Source organism: Dromiciops gliroides, chromosome 5 (genome assembly GCF_019393635.1).
Source record: "Dromiciops gliroides isolate mDroGli1 chromosome 5, mDroGli1.pri, whole genome shotgun sequence".
NCBI lineage: Eukaryota > Metazoa > Chordata > Mammalia > Microbiotheria > Microbiotheriidae > Dromiciops > Dromiciops gliroides.
This window is the reverse complement of record NC_057865.1, coordinates 149,915,004-149,932,389: the sequence shown is the minus strand read 5'-3', so window position 1 is coordinate 149,932,389 and position 17,386 is coordinate 149,915,004. Positions and strand designations below refer to the sequence as shown.

At 39.6% G+C, this 17,386-nt stretch overlaps 1 protein-coding gene and 1 long non-coding RNA gene across 3 annotated transcripts in view; one reads left to right on the top strand and one right to left on the bottom strand.

The window, feature by feature from the left end:
* RSBN1L (round spermatid basic protein 1 like) overlaps positions 1-16,138 on the bottom strand; it is a 92,256-nt gene extending 76,118 nt beyond the window's left edge. For both annotated transcript variants that reach the window (XM_043967790.1, XM_043967791.1), the window contains exon 1: positions 15,495-16,138. In XM_043967790.1, the coding sequence (XP_043823725.1) occupies positions 15,495-16,116 (622 nt within the window). In that variant the 5' untranslated portion in view covers positions 16,117-16,138. The remainder of the gene's footprint in view (positions 1-15,494) is intronic.
* A 126-nt stretch (positions 16,139-16,264) lies between these two features.
* Positions 16,265-17,386, top strand: part of LOC122728424 — a 66,483-nt gene continuing 65,361 nt past the window's right edge. Inside the window, exon 1 of the long non-coding RNA XR_006353280.1 lies at positions 16,265-16,651. This is a non-coding gene — a long non-coding RNA (uncharacterized LOC122728424). The remainder of the gene's footprint in view (positions 16,652-17,386) is intronic.

The window sequence follows — 17,386 nt, the reverse complement described above, 5'->3', positions numbered from 1 at the left end:
CTTCTAGTCTGAGTAAGATACCAAGTCTTGATCTCCAAAAAACCCCAACAAAACAACAGACATTTCCATCTACTGGCTCTACCCTACAGAATTTAGGATAAGTTTGATTCCTTTTCCAAATGATTTCCATTAAAATATCTAAAAGCAGCTATCAAGCCCCAATAACCTCAAGCTTTCTCTCCTACAGAGTGAAATCATCATAGATTTAGATTGAGAGGTGGAAGGAATTTTATGTAGTCTAGTTCAACTCCTTTATTTTAAAAATTAAGGAAACTGAGCCCCAGAGACAAGCAGGGGCAAGGTCTCCATTTCTGTGGGCAGCTGAATGGCACAGTAGAAAGAGAGCTGGGCCTGGAGTCAGGAAGACTCATCTTCCTAAAGTCAAATCTGGCCCCAGGCACTTCCTAACTGTGACCCTGGGCAAGTCACTTCACTCAGTTTTCCTGCATTTCCTCATCTGTAAAATGAGCTGGAGAAGGAAATGACACACCACTCCAGTATCTTTGCCAAGAAAACTCCATACGGGGTCATGAAAAGTTGGAGACAACTGAAAAACAGACTCCATCAGAGCTTCAAGAAGATTTTTCCATCCTTGAACTACACTTCATTCCACAAGCAAAATGCCAAACCTAATAAGGATAAAAAGATAAAGAGTTATGGACTAATCTCATTAATGAATAATGATACAAAAAAAAAGCAATATAACACCAAAAGTTATTCATTATGGTCAAAAAAGAATTTGTATGAGGAATGCAAAGACAGCTTATTAGGAAAATCATGTAAAAATAATAACAATAACAAAATCCATAAAGTCATTTTATGCAAAAACACCTGTGGTAAAATATAGTATCCATAATTTTGTAAAAGGAAGGACTCTCTTACTCTTTTTTTTTTTTTTTTTGCGGGGCAATGGGGGCTAAGTGACTTGCCCAGGATCACACAGCTAGTAAGCATCAAGTGTCTGAGGCCGGATTTGAACTCAGGTACTCCTGAATCCAGGGCTTTATCCACTGCGCCACCTAGCCGCCCCCTCTCTTACTCTTAATATGAAAAAAGTCACATCAACAACTAACAACCCTCAATATTATTTTATTTTTATAAAATCTTTATACCTACCTACTTCAGCACCCTTTATAAAATTGTGCCAAAGTCAATTACAAAAGCAATTTTCTATAGCAGAACACATCTTTACAGTCACTCAATTGATTGAAAGGTAAAGAAAACACAAGACCTCTGATGTTACTGTTGGCTAACTATCAACATGCTCTCCCAGCCAACAAGGAGTCTCTTATGGAAAATGTGTAAGACCAAAAAGGCCTAGAGGTTACATATTGGGTGGATCCCCAATAGAAGACCCCACAGAATTAAGAAGGTATTGACTTGGTTGTATTCTAAATAATGAAATCAAAGTTCCACTAAGGAAATATGCTAAAAAATGTTATGAATCTAGTAGCATAATAAAAAGAAATTCTAAAGGTTTTCTCACTAAAAATAAGGATAAAACAGAACATTTTATTTTTTTAAATAGCTTTTAAGCACTTTTAAAGCTTAAAACCATTAAGAGAACAAAAAGAGCTTTAAATAGCTTTTTATATGGCAAAACAGTTTACATATGAACTAAGAGACTAAAAAAATCTAATTACAATTACAAAAGGTTTCAGCAAGATAGTAAAATATAAGATAAATAGGGGCAGCTAGGTGGCACAGTGGATAGAGCACTGGCCCTGGAGTCAGGAGTACCTGAGTTCAAATCTGGCCTCAGACACTTAACACTTACTAGCTGTGTGACCCTGGGCAAGTCACTCAACCCCAAATGCCTATCTAAAAAAAAAAAAAAGATAAATCCATGAAATCCAATGACATGTATATATCTCACTAAAAACATCAACAGGCAGTACGGTATAGAGAAGCCCACAGAGTCAGGAAGATCTGAGTATAAGTGCCTCTCTCTGAAAAGACTAGGCATTATGAAAGAGTTATGTGCTGGTTTTTGTACAAAAATTATATTCACTCATCTAATCATAGATCTAGCCAGAAAAATTAACAAAAAACTAACAAACAGAAAAACAAACAAAATTTACAAAACAAACTACCAAAAGCTTTGTAATTAATCTACTAAGACACGTATAAACTGTTACCAACTGTGAAATAATCTTAACAGAAAAAATTAAAAATCAGCTGAAAAGATATTCAATGTATGGGTTAAGCTGATATGGTAAATATGGAAATACTACTCAAATTATTAATTTATACTTTCACTGCAACTAACAATTAAAATAACAATGGGACACTTTATACAATTAACTAAAAATAGACTTTTAAACAAAATGAAATACAATGAGAAAATATGAAGAAAAAAGGGACTTACGGTGTTTGATGACAATACATACCACAAAGCAGTACTGTCAAAATTGTACTAGATTTAAAAATTGGGTGGAGGAAAACAGTTCAATGGAACAGATTAGCTCATCTAGAACTGGAACCAAAAGTCACACAATTGAATAATACTTGATAAATCCAATACACTAAAGAAGGAAAATTGTTGGGAAAAACAGGACAGCAAGATAGCACACTTTATGTCACAATAAGTTCCCAATTTGTCAAAACTCTTAAGCATTTCCTTTTTTAAAAACAAAAACAAAAATATATTGGAATGCTGCATCTGCAAGGAATTTTATTAAGATGAAAATCCTTTCCTATTCAACAAACAGAAAAAAAAAAAAGAACAGATGGCATTCATATAGAGCTTTATAAACATTGCTTCATTTGAGCCACACTACTCTGTGAGGTACATACTACAGGGGTTACCATTCTCTTTAAAGAATAAAAAACTGAGACTCAGGGAAATTAAGGGACCAGACATGATGATACAGCTATTTTGGGCACTGAACCTAGGTTCTAGACTGCAAGGCCATTACATATCCATTACCCCATGCTGAGAAATTACCGAATATATATTTTTTTCATCACCGTATTAGAGATTTAGATCCAAAAGTAATCTCAAAGGTCAAGGCTACACCTTTTATTTTATGGACCAGGAGACCGAGGGCCAGGCAAATTATCTCCCCTGAGTCCAATAAGTTTCTGAGGCAAAATCTTCTTAACTTCAAGGTCCAATGCTCAACCCACTACAATACATTGACACTAAATGAATAATTATTTTTAAAATAATGAGCTTTCGCACACAAAAAAAGATGCCTCCAAGGGGTAGCTAGGTGGCACAGTGGATAGAGCACCAGCTCTGGAGTCAGGAGTACCTGAGTTCAAATCTGAGCTCAGACACTTAACACTTATTAGCTGTGTGACCCTAGGCAAGTCACTTAACCCCAATTGCCTCACACAAAAAAAATGCCTCCAGAAAAAAAATAGGGGGAAATTTCTTTGCAATAACTATTTCTTTTTTTTTAATACTTTTTTTTTTTAGTAAGGCAATTGGGGTTAAGTGACTTGCCCAGGGTCACACAGCTAGTAAGTGTTAAGTGTCTGAAGCCAGATTTGAACTCAGAGACTCCTGACTCCAGGGCCGGTGCTCTATCCACTGCGCCACCTAGCTGCCCCTGCAATAACTATTTCTAATAAAAATTCTGACAAAGTGTATAAGGACCTCCAATCTTACATTTCCAATTGCCAACCTATTGGGTTTAATTATTTAAACATTTTTATTAAGATGTCTCCAATAGGATATTCCAAAGACATCTCAAACTCAACATGTCCAAAACAGACCTCATTATCTTTCCACCTAAAACCCTCCCCTCTTCCTAACTTTCCTATTATTGTCAAAAGCACGACAATCCTCCTGGTCACCCACGTTCCCAACCCAGGCATCCTCCTCCTCCTCCTCCTCCTCCTCCTCCTCCTCCTCCTCCTCCTCCTCCTCCTCCTCCTCCCTCTCACTCCCAATGTCCAATCAGTTGCCAAGTCCTGTTGATTTCACCTGGTAATATCTCTCCTATGGACCCCGTCACTCACATCCTATTCCCCATCTCCTCAAACACAGCTAACACCCTGGTTGGTTCAGGCCCTCATCACCTCAAATGTTATGGGGAAAACTGGATGGGGGTTTGGGGTAGGGGTCCTTAGGAATTCCGCTTCAAAGAATTACACCCTCTTGCATACAAATCCAATTAGAGTAAAATAATAGTTTATTTAGGTACTAGAGAAAGGAAACCAAGAGAGAAATCCTTGGACTACTTCTCATGGGGAGAAGGCATGGCATAGAGGCATGGCTCTCTCAGATACCTTTCTCCTTGAGCAAGAGGCAAGCAGATACTTTTATAGAGGACTGATGGGGGGGTGATCATCTGACTGAGGAAAGTTCCCTTATGGGGAGGACCATCCCCCACTGGTGGTGGCTGGGGGAAGTTGGGTGAGAGGCAGCTCAGGATCTCAAGCCATCTCTCTCCCCCTCAAGCCACAATAGCAGCAGCCACACCTAATCTTATCTGGGGGGCGGAGGGGGGGGGAGACTGGAAAGAAGGGTGGTGGTCTTGGAGCTAACTCAGTCCTGATCTGGGGCCACTTATCTCTTTCGGTGTGCCTGTCCTTTGGTTTAGTTTCTCAAGGAGGAGGTTCTTTGATTTACCCCCAGAAAACTTCTGAGGTACCCAGGGGCCCAATAACATCAAGCCTGAACCATTGCAATAGCCTTCTAGCTGGTCTCCTTTACCAACATGTCTCTCCCTACTCCAATCCACTTTCCACACAGCAGTCAAGTTGATCTTCCAAAAGCACAGATCTGACCACAGCCCACTCCAAACTCATTCAGTAAATCCAAGAGGCTCCTAATTACCTTCAGGATCAAATATAAAACTGTTTGACTTTTATTGCCCTACACAAACTGGAGACTTCCTACCTTTCCAAAGTTTTTACAAATTACTTCCCCCTCCACATACTTGCTCAAAGAAGACAGTCCATCTCCCAAATCTGTGCATTTTCACAGGCTGTCACTCAGTCCTGAAAAACTCTCCCTCCTCATTTCTGTCTCCTGGTTTTTCTGTCTTCCTTCAAGTCCCAGCTAAAATCCCACTTTGTACAAGAAACTTTTTCCCATATCTTGTTTGTACATAGTAGCTTGTATGTTCACTCTCCTATTATCCTGGGAGCTCCTCAAGAAAAGAGATTGCTTTTTGTCATTCTCTGTAACCCTATCATTTGGCACAGTACCTAATTCATAGTAGGCACTTAACAAATGCTTGCTAAGTTGACTATACAAATGTATAAACTTCTGACCAAAACCTTAAAGAGACAAGCAAAGATTATGAACAGCAAATTCTTGAAAACCAAATTATCAGTAATAGTCTAATAAGTCAGAGAAATAAAAATTACAACAATTCTAAGATACAACCATTAAAATAACAAACTCTGTAATTCAATCCTGACATGGCTATGGGAAAAAGTTATCTTAATACTAGTATGGTAGTAACAGGAAAAAGAAATCTGAACAAAATATTCTAAGCAGCATAATTAAATTTAAAAAGTAAAAACAAATATAAAAACAAAAATCATCTAGGGAACAAACTATACACCCAAGAATTTTGAGAAAAACTCAACAAATGGTAGCTATGCAATGTAATGAAAAAGAATTACGCCATAAGAAAAATGTCAAAAAAAAAAGGGAGGAAGGTATAGCAAATGATGCAAAATAAACAAAACTTTGGGTGACACCTACATTTGGATGACAGGAAATGGAGCTTACAATAAAGGCATTTCCAGGAAAGGATATTAAGTCAATCAGGCAAGCAAATGATGAAAAAAAACAAAAACCCATGAGGAAACATCAATATCTCAGAAGCCAAGGGAAGAAAGAATATGCAGGAGGATGCTCAATTACAAAAGATGCAAAAGACAAGGAGAATGAGGACTGAGAAGGGGCCCTCAGATGAGTTAAGAAACTGTTGGTAAACTTAGAATAGTTTCAGTTATTTGATACACCAAGAAGTCAGAATGCAAGGAGCTAAGAAGTGGTGGGTACTGAGGAAGGAGGGGCATCAAGTCGTAGCCAAAAGTTTCTAGGAATTTCATAGTGAAAAAAAGAAAAGACATAGTAACTTGAGAAGATTGAAGGATCAAGTGAAGGGTTTTTTTAATCAAAGATGAGTTAGATTTGAACATGTGTGTAGGCAGCAAAGAAGGGAACAGTGGATAAGAGATTATACTAGGCAATGATAAATAAGATAAGCTTCTGAAGAAGACAGGAAGGCATAGTCTTAATGGCACAAATGGAGAGGTTCTAAGTCCTGACAAGCAAGGAAAAAAGGCCACTTTTTTTCTCAGACAATAGAAAAAGGAAAAGATAGGCAAAGACATGGTAAAGAATATGGAGCAGTGGAAATAAGGGAGTCTAGTAATATATAGCTAGCCTTTATAACATTTTAAGGGTTCCAAAACATTTTACATACGCTATCTCAGCTGGTCCTCATAGCACAATGTGAGGTAGCTGCTTTCCCACTTTAAAGATAAGGAAACAGGCTGAGAGGTTAGCTGCCTACCCTACAGCCACACAGCTATTATAGTGTGTGAGGCAGGACCGAACTCTTGCCTCCAGCTCTGTTAACAATAAAGCAGGGTTACCATTCTTTCCACCAGGATGATCTGCTGAGGAAGCAGATCATGGACATAAAAGTCCATGATTCTAATCACTTCTTACCTCAGCCCCTACAACAATTTTTGTCAGTGCATCTTGAGTTTTACAGATCCTAATGTATCCCTATATTAGAACCCTCTGAGCCCTCTTCCTCCTGAGGAAAGGCACAAGGCAAAAGGGAGGTCTTGGAAAATTTCCTGTGGTGGATCTGTAAAACTGCAGTCCTTGCCACTCCTTTGGTGTGGTACCTAGAACGTGAGGCAATCCTGACTAATCTGACCTTAGCAACTGAAAAAATTTCAAAGGAAACTGCGTTAGGCCTTGAGCACCTCCAAGAGTGCCTAGATTCTTTGGTAAAATGTAGTAATGGACAATAGGACCTATAATTTTGATCACTGTAATGGAGGAGGCTAAAAGGGATAACAGATTAACTAAGACTTGTGTTCTTATCAATAGTAGCCAAAAGGGTTAATAGAGAAACTAAGGTTTGAGTTCTTATCAATGGTTATGAGAGGGTTCCAGTTATTATCAACAAACTATATCAACAGAAGCTTAAGGAAGGTAACTAGGGACCATTAACCATAAATAGCCATTAATATTCCCTGGATGACAGGAAGTGGCAACTGTACCTAGAAACCAGATCCCCCCCCCCCCCCCGGGAAATGAGGGTTAAGTGACTTGCCCAGGGTCACACAGCTAGTAAGTGTCAAGTGTCTGAGGTCAGATTTGAACTCTGGTCCTCCTGAATCCAGGGCTGGTGCTTTATCCACTGTGCCACCTAGCTGCCCAAAGCCAGATCTTAAGGTAAAGAGATATCCTAAACAGAGAGACCCTTGGGGTCTGACAAGCTTAAACATGTTTTAGGAACATGAGCAGGACAAGATATATCCTTAACTTCACCCCAAAAACACACCCCTAGGGAAAAAGGTACCCACCTTGGAGGAAATCTTAGGAACCCAGGAATTCCAAAATAGAAGGTGAACCTCCCACAAGGAGGAGATTAGGATAATGAGGAAGTAACCTAAATTTTTCATTATAAATATAACCATTTTTTTCTCCCTATTTGAGAAGCCTTTCTCCTTTCCGTGTTCTTGTGGTCATCACAATCTTTTAATAAAACTGGAAACTGATTCACTGAGTCTTGTAATTCTCTGGGATGCCTCACAGTCAATTAAATCCATCCCTACATCAATTGCATACATCTTGCTGTATGGATCTTGTATTTGTAATATTGTCATTTCTTTAGTAGTTTCTAGGATTAAAGCTTTCACTGAAGCCACAACAATGCCCCTGTGACCAATGGACTGCACCTACCAAACTTTTCACTCTCTCTCTCCTTAAAGATAGGGACATCTCCATGCTCCATTTTTCAGCCTTGAAGAAGCTACAGAATGTGGTCCTTCACCCCTTTCTCCCCAGAAATAAGGAGACGGTCAATGTTGTGGGAATGCAATGGGCCCCCAGGAAACCTAAAGATCTCAACTGCCAAGGAATCCTTAAAACTTTTCCAAGGGAAAAGCCCCTCAAGAATAAGGTATGCTGATAAGCAATATCAAAGTCTTCAAGATGATATACAAGATATGGGTGCTATATCTTAGTGGTGCCCCATTATTCCAAAATCCCTTCCCCATTTTGCATTTCCCTCTTAGTTCTTTGTAATGTCCTTCCCTCCCTTTTGTTTTATACAGATACAAAAGACCAAGGGACAGTCACCAAGGTGATCTGTTCCCCAGCCATATATTCCCCTACTAATAAATCTCTTTCTATTTTACAAAAAAAACCCCAACAAACCAAACAAACAAATAATAAAGCAGGGAGTCCACAAGAAAAAAAAAGAACCCATTCCTATCTATAAAAGACAGCAGGGAAACAGTTGAGGAAAAAAAAGAAAAGAATCAAATGGAGAGCTACCTTCCTACTATGATGAAACAAGAAATGAGAATAAGGCCTGAAACTAGCAGAAGAGGACACTACCTCCACCAAAGCAGGCTGTTATCTTCTCTTCAAAACCTAGTTTTAGAGAGCTGCCTAAAGCAAAGAGATGGGGCTTTGAGAGGATAGGTGATTTGAACAGGGTCACACAGCTGTATGTCAGAGGTAAAATTTGAACCCAAGTCTTCCTGGCTCTGAGAACAGGTCCCTATCCACAATTTCTCCCTGTTTCTCTAGGAATGAAAGAAGACAAGACTTATTAAATTTCATCTTCTTTAAAAAAAAAATCTTATATTTAACCCATCATGTTAATATCTACTTGAATCACAATTCTGTTAATCCAATGAGTAAAATAGTCATTCCAGCTTTTCATGTTCTGAGAATGTGGTAAATATGCCATCCATGACTTTGCTGAATTTAACAGTGAAATTATCAACACAACAGGGCAATGAACAGAGCCTTGGGCTCCTGACCTAGGTAAGGGCCTTCATCCAGGTTGGCAATAATCCAATAATCATAACTCTTTGCGTCTTGTCAGTTAACCAGTTCTGAACATATTCCATCATCTTGTCTACAAGGCCATTAGAAGAGGTTGTCAAATCTCTTGCTAAAACTTAATCCCTGCCTTTCAGAGTATCTCTTCCATCAAAAATCATATATTCCCAAAACCCTTACCAAGCTAAAATGGCTTCCCTTCTTCCTCAAATTTTCCTAGATCATTTTATTTGGCCATCATATTAATCACCTAAATAATCCACTTCCAGTTTCTTTTGACTATAATACAATCTTCACACCATTCCTAGATTAATGTTCTTAAAACTTCCTTTGCCACTGTCATGAATTACTTATCAGTGTGCATGTTCTTTAGTCACCTCATTCTAAAAGAACATGAATGCCTTAAAGCCAGAGACTATGCTTTTTTAATATCTTTATCCTCATTGCCTAGCTCAGTGCCTCGAACATTTTGGCTTAATAGTAGATGCTTGTTAAACGAATGAAAACAACGTAAAATATTCTTCAAATATTCTGACAACTCTTACAAAAGAATGTACTGCTGGGTTTGTTTTTTTTTCAAGAGACTTTGAAATGACAGCAGGAGAATAGGAAGATTGTCAGAACTGTTTCTACTGTTTCTATTAGGGACTGGAAAAGCTGACAGTTGCAGTGTAGAAAGGGTAAATAGCAAAGCCAGAGGGGAAGACTAATGAAAATGGAGCAAGCAGGTTCCAAATAAGGTATCAGGAATAAAGGCAGGAAGGTGATTAGCAAAAAAGTAGAAAAGAAAAACTAACAATTTTTAAACAAATTATTTTTCCAAGCCCTAGTTAACAGTCTTCTTGTTTGAGCAATGTTCTGGATAACAGAATTTTAATTCTACAATCCAAAAATGTCTGTCATTGCCTCACACCACATAGCCAGGATAAATCTCATCACTTCTTGATCTCCTTCCAGAAAAAAGTCCCCCCCATATCCTGCCTTTACTATTTTTGTCACTGTTTTTGTCCTTAACTTCATTTTTATACTTTCTCTTCCCAACACAACCAGTTACTAACTAAATCCTAATGACTCTTCATTTAAATTCAACAAACATGATACAAGGACAAAATGATACAGTCCTTGTTCACAAGAAGCTTAAATTCTATTCGGGAAAAACAAAATCAGTCTGGTAATCCTGAAGTTTATTTAAGACAAATCCATTCTTCTGCAAAATATTCTTTTTTACTTTATTGCATTTGTTCAATACTTACTCTGCACCTATTATTCCTAAACTATTGTGCTAGGCTGGATGGGGGACTTATAAGGTCCAAGCCTTCAGGAGCTTACAACTTTACTGAGGAAACAAGACACATACACTAATAATTATAATAATAGTGAGCATGGGGCAGCTAGGTGGAACAGTGGATAGAGCACCAGCCCTGGATTCAGGAGGACATGAGTTCAAATCCAGCCTCAGACACTTGACACTAGCTGTGTGACCCTGGACAAGTCACTTAAACCCTCATTCCCCTGCAAAAAAAATAATAATAATAATAGTGAGCATAATGTCAAAATGGAAGTGGTTTATTAGTTCAGAAACAGGAGAAACTACTTGATGCTACAGGCTTTCAAAAAGACATTGGAATCAGTTTAAATATTTGTTACAAGTGAGAGCTTTTGGCTAGAGGCAGTGTAGAGAAAAGTGAACAGTGAGTGGTTAGTAATTGTGCTTTTGTTGATTAAACACTTGGTAGTAATAGAGATGAAAAAAGACAGAGCCAGTGAAACATTTAAAACTAACTCAGAAAAGGGAATTTCAGAAAGGTACAGAAAAGGAGGGAAATGTGGGTACTATTATGTTAACAATGCACTTTAAAAGAAAATCAAGATGTATATTCTTGAGATTCAGTTTTGTATACAATTCTTTTTTTATTCTCTAATGAAATATTCAGGATTGTTGATGTGTAAGCTTATAAAAAAAGGAAAAAATTTGTAAAAGGCATTGAAATTGATACATAACTCCTCACTCAAAACTTTCAGAATTTATAAAATTTTAATAGCTGTTTATAGCCAGTCTATTTTAACAGCCATCCTTCTCTCCCGTTTCTAATCTGCTAAAAACTGAGAAATGAAAAAGACAGAATCTAGGGCCAAAAAGTCTGAGGTGCAAAAGGATAAACAAGCAACTTTCATAACCTGGCCAATAAAATTTGTTATACTTCTGCCTCATGGGGAAATAAATGATATATGTGTATCTATATATGCATCATCTGGATACAGACACACGCACATATATATTCAATTAAACATACCAAATTACTGTTTAGTTACATTTAAAATATAGTATAGGAAAGTTTGCAACATGTTAATTTTACTATCAAAAAAGCAAAGCCTTTTGTAGATAGAAACTTGATGTCCTTCCTACAAGTATCTTAACCTTGAAAGCAGTTTCCCCTTAATGTGAATTGTCGTCTGACTTTTAGAATGAAATTAGAGGAAAAAATTAACGAGTTCAAGCTTCTGCACGCCACTTGAAAGACAAGTCCAGCAAACACTGGGTAGGCGGCAGTAAATTTAACACCACTCTTGTTCCACAAGCCAAGTTCATGTGGCACTAACATAAACAGTTTATGTCTTTCTGATTTAAGCCTAACCAAGCAGCAAAATTACACAACTAGTATTTTAACTTAGTATTAAATAAAATACAGTTTTTACATATACTTCTGAGAGGCATCGTAGACTAATGAATAGGGACAGACCTTGGACTCTCAGATACTTGAGATTCAAGTCCTGCCTCTAACTCACATTAGCTGTGTGATCCAAAGCAAGTTATTCAACCTCTCAGGGCCAATGGTAACTTTAATAAGACTTAGTTCAATTCTCTAAGACTAAATCACAGACAAATTGCAGTTCTGCATACACACACACGTTAGGGCATTTTGTGTGATATATTATTAAGTGTTTAGAAAACCACAGACATTCTATATACAAGTATGTCACTATAGTCAGCCAACAGAACCAATAAAAAGTTATGGTGTTTGCACTCTTACTGCCAAGTTATTATCCCTAAATGTTGGATACTTTCAGAATACAGCCTTCATTTCTTTAATTGAAGAATTTCACATTTCTGTTTCAATAAATAAAACCTAATTTGTCTAGTTTGATGTGGGGATGGTATGTCATATGCCAAATAATTGAATTTTACTAATAATTAAAGCTTACCCTATTCCCTAAGATACTAAAACTTTTGTTTCAATGTTATGGAAATCATTCTAAATGTTTATTTTCTTGTCCTCTTAAATACCATATAATTTAACCCTTTTCTGGATCATCATTATGAAGGATTCCCTGAATCAATATCTAGTATCTTAGAGAAGTCTGTTTTGGTCTACTTTTAAAAGTTTTTCTATCTTCTCCGTCAGTAAGTATCACATCTAACTACTGTCAGTCTATCTGACAATTATCCCTTTCTCTTGTTTCTAATCTATAAACTTTGATAAAAAAAAAAAAGCAAGCTTCTTAGACTTCTGGGTGCAAGAGAACAAATGAATGGGGTATGGGGGTTCTGGTATGGGTTAAATGATGTATGATTTTTAATAAATCAATTTTGGCCACACCAAAGCCTTTCTTTGCTTACTTCCCTGTAAATGGCTAAATAACCTATAGATAAATGCCCTCCTGTCAGAGAGAAAAATTGGCTCCAAGATTTTGCAGGTATAACTTCTCTGCAACTTATTGTCTTAAAAAGTATCTTGGAGCACTGAGAAGTTAAATGATTTACCAAGGGTCACACAGCCAATATATCTGAAAAGTGGTACTTGAACCTAAGTCTTCCTGGCTTCAAGGCTGGCTTGATTTGTAAAACAACACTGCTTCTCCACTACCATATCCATTCAGTTTCTCTCTAGTTAAAAAAAAAAAAGCCTAAAAAATTTAAGTTTATTTGCCCTTACCTTCTTTTATTTAGGCCTTATATTTGCAAAATTGAATGGCTGGATTATAGTTATACATGTCTATCTGAATGGAACATTAGCACTAATCAAATCTCATTAATCTGCTTACAGAGCTATTACTATTCAGAGGAAAAAGCATTTTTATTTCTTAATTCAGTTAATGTTTTATTTCAGTAGGGTATGGATCAATCTTTCTCAATTAGAAAGCAAAGAGTAAATATACCAACACACAACTAAAGGAAAAGGCTAAACAAAACTATTAGTCATTATATTTTCTTAAAATTTTTCCTCACAAAAACAGTAACATTGTCATTAAAAAGAAAACCCAACCTTAATCCTATGCTGAAATCTAGTTCATGGGTGTACAGAATTCCCAAAGTGAAAACAACCTCCAAGACACAGATCTGCAGGTTTAAAGTCTTAGAGCAGGGTGTATTGGTCTTCTTAAATACAACACAATCTAATCTTTCCCGCATCATTATTATAAACTATATTTCAACCGAATTCATTTCCTTGGTAATCCTATTCTGAGATGAAGTGAATACATTTTACCAGTTTGCCAAAGGGGTCCATACCACCAAAAAGATTATGAACCCTAGACAGAGATCTGTCTGGGATATTGACATTCTGACTTGGAGGCTACTCTATCCAATATGCCAGATTGACTGTCGTGGTGTTCTACTTTAGAAAAAAAATTCATGAAGGAAATATGTCACCTTGAGATACCTTCAACATATACCTTCAACAAATAATTCAAATGATGAAAAAAAAAGAAATTACATAATAGAATTTACAAAACAAATACAATTAAATTTTATCTGGTTAATATGGTCATAATTCGAAGAGGTTTCAAAATGTTGCTTAAGATCAGAACCATTACTAAGAACAACTGCTTGGGGATTTTCAATGTTTTATGTTTTAAGCATTCTAAATTACAATTTTTTTTACCATTATCTTACTTGGTCATTTCATTAATTATTCACAAACTCAAGGAAAAGAAACCTAAAGAAAATTAACTAAATTCCTTCTTGATCATGAAGATCAATATAGCAAAAGAACATCTTATGCTTATTCCCTTATTAATAAGAACAGAAACTGAAAAGCATTCAAGGAATATGTGGTTTCTTAAAAAAAATTATTTATCACCATCATCAAGATTTCCAATAATGAAAATAAAATAACCTCAAGATATATGCTACTCAGCTACTTCTGAATATAACCAGAATACTGTCACTCTCAAAAGAACTTTGAAGGAAACTCCCCAAAGGTGAGAGGGATTGAAAAGTATTAAATGGCTGAGTTTAGATGCATAGTTCGAGACAAAACATGAAAACGGAAGTAATGATGTTGCAACTAAATCAGTGACATAAATAAATCCAATTCAAATAAATTTAAAAATTATTTGTGATCATAGATACTAAGTGAAACCAGAAATATGAAAGCTTCTTGCTATTTTTTATTTTTTTATGGAACTGAAAACAACATCTAAGTCTCAATAACTCTACGAGGTTATAACAGCAATACCAGATCATACTACTGCAATAGCTAGAGGCCATAAGCAATTTTATGACAGTTCTACATCTGAAACTGAAAGAAATACTTTTTCAGGATCAGTTCCTTAAGTCCCTCCTTTTGAAATATACTTCCACTTAAGTCATTTAAAAAAAGGTAAATCTCCTTCATGTATTTATTTCAATCTCCATTATGGAAAATAATACAGCAAATATATATATACTTTTTGAGGGGCATGAGGAAACGAACAGTTTCGAGTAGAGCCACCCAAAACTCTCAAGAATATGTATATGTGGGAGAAAGAGGGAGGGAGAGAGAAATAGCATACTCAGCGCCCAGGACACCACCTCATTTCCCTAATAGGGATGAAAAGCTCAGGCCTCTGGTAGCTTCCAGCTGACGCCAGTGTTCTCCACACCCAACCACTCCCCCTCCCCTCCCCCCCCTTTTTTTTGACAGGATCTTCCTAAGAAGCTCTTGCTGGCTTAGGGGGGTGGAGGGGAGGGGTCTTGTCTCAAATAAATGGGACTAGGATCCGTTCTGGGCAGCCCTAAGCCTTAACCTCTTCATCCCCGCCCCCCCGCCCCCGCGTCCCTCCCCGGGATGCGGTGCACCACCACCTAAAGACATCTTCCGTGGGTCCCCTAAAGGAAGCTCTGCTCAGTGACCAAGCGCATCACCTCGGAGGCTGGAACAGGCGTTGAGGACGAGAAGGAAGAGTTTTGGTCATCCCCTTCCCTGGCTACTAAAATTACAGGCTCCATTTCCTGTCCCTGGGGTGACGACCAAGTCACCTCGGGGAGAAAGGTCCTTTTCCCCGGGCTCGCTGCCAACCTGGGCCACCCCATCCTTGCCGGGCGCTGGAAAACCCCTTAGCCAACCTGCGCTTGGGTACCACGACCACTCCCCCTGCCCAGGGGAGGGCGAAGGAGAGAGGCTGGAGCTCTCAGAGTCCCGGACACTGCCCCCTGCGCGGCCCGCGCGGGCCGCTCCCCCGCCCTGCCCTCTGCACCCGCCACCCCCGGGCCAGCACCCACCTCTCTGCAGGAGTTTCACCTCCCCGTTCTCCTCTCGGGCCCCTCCGGCCTCGCCCGGCCCGCCGGGGACGTGCCTCCTCTTCTCCTTCTCCCGCTTTTCCTTGGGTCTCCGAGGCTTAGCGTTAGCTGCAGCGGGGGCCGGGAGCAGAAGATGGTGGTGGGGCTGAGCATGAAGCAGCGTCGGGGAGACGAGCAGTTTGCGGGGCAGAGGTTGTGGAGAGAGCGAAGAAGAGGAGGAGGACGACGAGGAGGAGGAGGACGAGGAGGAGGAGGAGGAAGAAGAGGAAGAGGAGGAGGAGGAGGAAGTGGTGGCGGCGCCGGCGGGAAAGGAGAAGCCGCCGGGAGGGGTGGCGGCGGCGGCCACGGCCGCGAAGCTCCACAACGCGGGGCTGCCATAGCTCTGAGGCGGAGGCGGCTGCTGCCTGCTATTCCCGCCGCCGCCGCCGCCGCCGCCCCCTTCCCCGTTCACTCTTCGCGGCGGCTTCTTCTCCTCCGTCCGGACTTTCTTCGCCGACAGAGAGCATGACGGGTCCCGAGGAGAGGGAGGCGGAGGCGGTTTGCAGAACGATTCTTTCTCCGGGGCGGCAGCAGGGCCGTGGACGGGGTTCAGTGGCTCCGCCATTTTGCGCTCCTGTTGTATTTACTCTCCCTCCGCTCCCAAGCGCAGGGACGAGAGGGGCGGGCCATCATCGGGAGGGGAGGGGAAGACGGGGAAGGGGCGTGGCGGAGGAGGGGCGGCCCGGAGGCGTCCGCCATAGGACGAGCGGCGCTGAGGGATCCCTCGTGTCGCCAATCATACTCGCGGACGAGGAAAGAAGGGGTGGGACCGAAGAGTGGAGAGGAGAAGTTGAGTGGGGTTGTGCGGCACGCGGCGCTAGACGGAGAGGGGGCGGGGAGGGCCTACCAACCGCCTCCTGGATCCGTGCCTCCCGGGGCTCGTGGGGGTGACAGCCGAGCTTGGGGCCCCGCCCGAGAGGCCCAAATCCGCCTCTGCCCAGGTCTCGCACCTCTGTCAGAACAACTATTTTTTTTCCCTCTTCTTTTTTCTTTTACGTTTCATTACTTTCTCTTCCTGTTCGCTCGGCCCCTTCCTGGCTCACTGATCTCTGACGACTTAATTTCAGGGATGTTCAGAGGAGGGAAGCTACAGGCGGAGAGTAAGTCGTTTTTTCGGTTTAGGTTCGTATCGGGGATGGAGGAAGGGACGTAGAGTCAGTGTTTCTGACAAGGTGCTGGTGCTGCTGTTGTTTAGTGTCGTTATTACGACGATCTGCCTTTCAACATAATTTTCCCTGCTCGTCCTGAGCGTCCACCTCCAAAGCTGGGGTCAGTCAGTCTCTGGTCAGCTAGCCTTTATTAAGCGCCTACTAGGTACCAGGAGGGGGGGACGGGCGGGGGGGTCCTCACTTATCAGGACTGAGTGTTGGTTGATGTAAGAAATTCTCTTACAAATGCTCTTTTTCACAATATTAATTTTCATTTATAGGAACAAAAAGTGTTTTTCCTTCCTAAATCATCTCTGTCGATTAAAAAAATTATTTGTTCAAATAGCTAATTACAGCCAAGAGTCCAATAGAAAAGCCGTTGACATTAAAAAAAAAAGACAACATCAATTTATGTGAAAAATCTAAGGGTTTTGAGCAAAATTGTTTTTCTGAGATTGTATTTTGACTGCTTTATTAAATATCCTAGCTGGTTTTGTAGACGTTGTATATTTAAAGGGAAAGGGATTTGAGAAGTTTAACCAAAAAAAAAAGGTAATTTGATTGAACTAACCGGGGTTAAAAATTATTTTTGCCATGAGCTTTTTTAACTTAAGATGTCAGAATTAGGGAATCTGTGAAGTATATTGTAAAGTTACATTAGTCATAACGAGATGACTAGGAATAGAA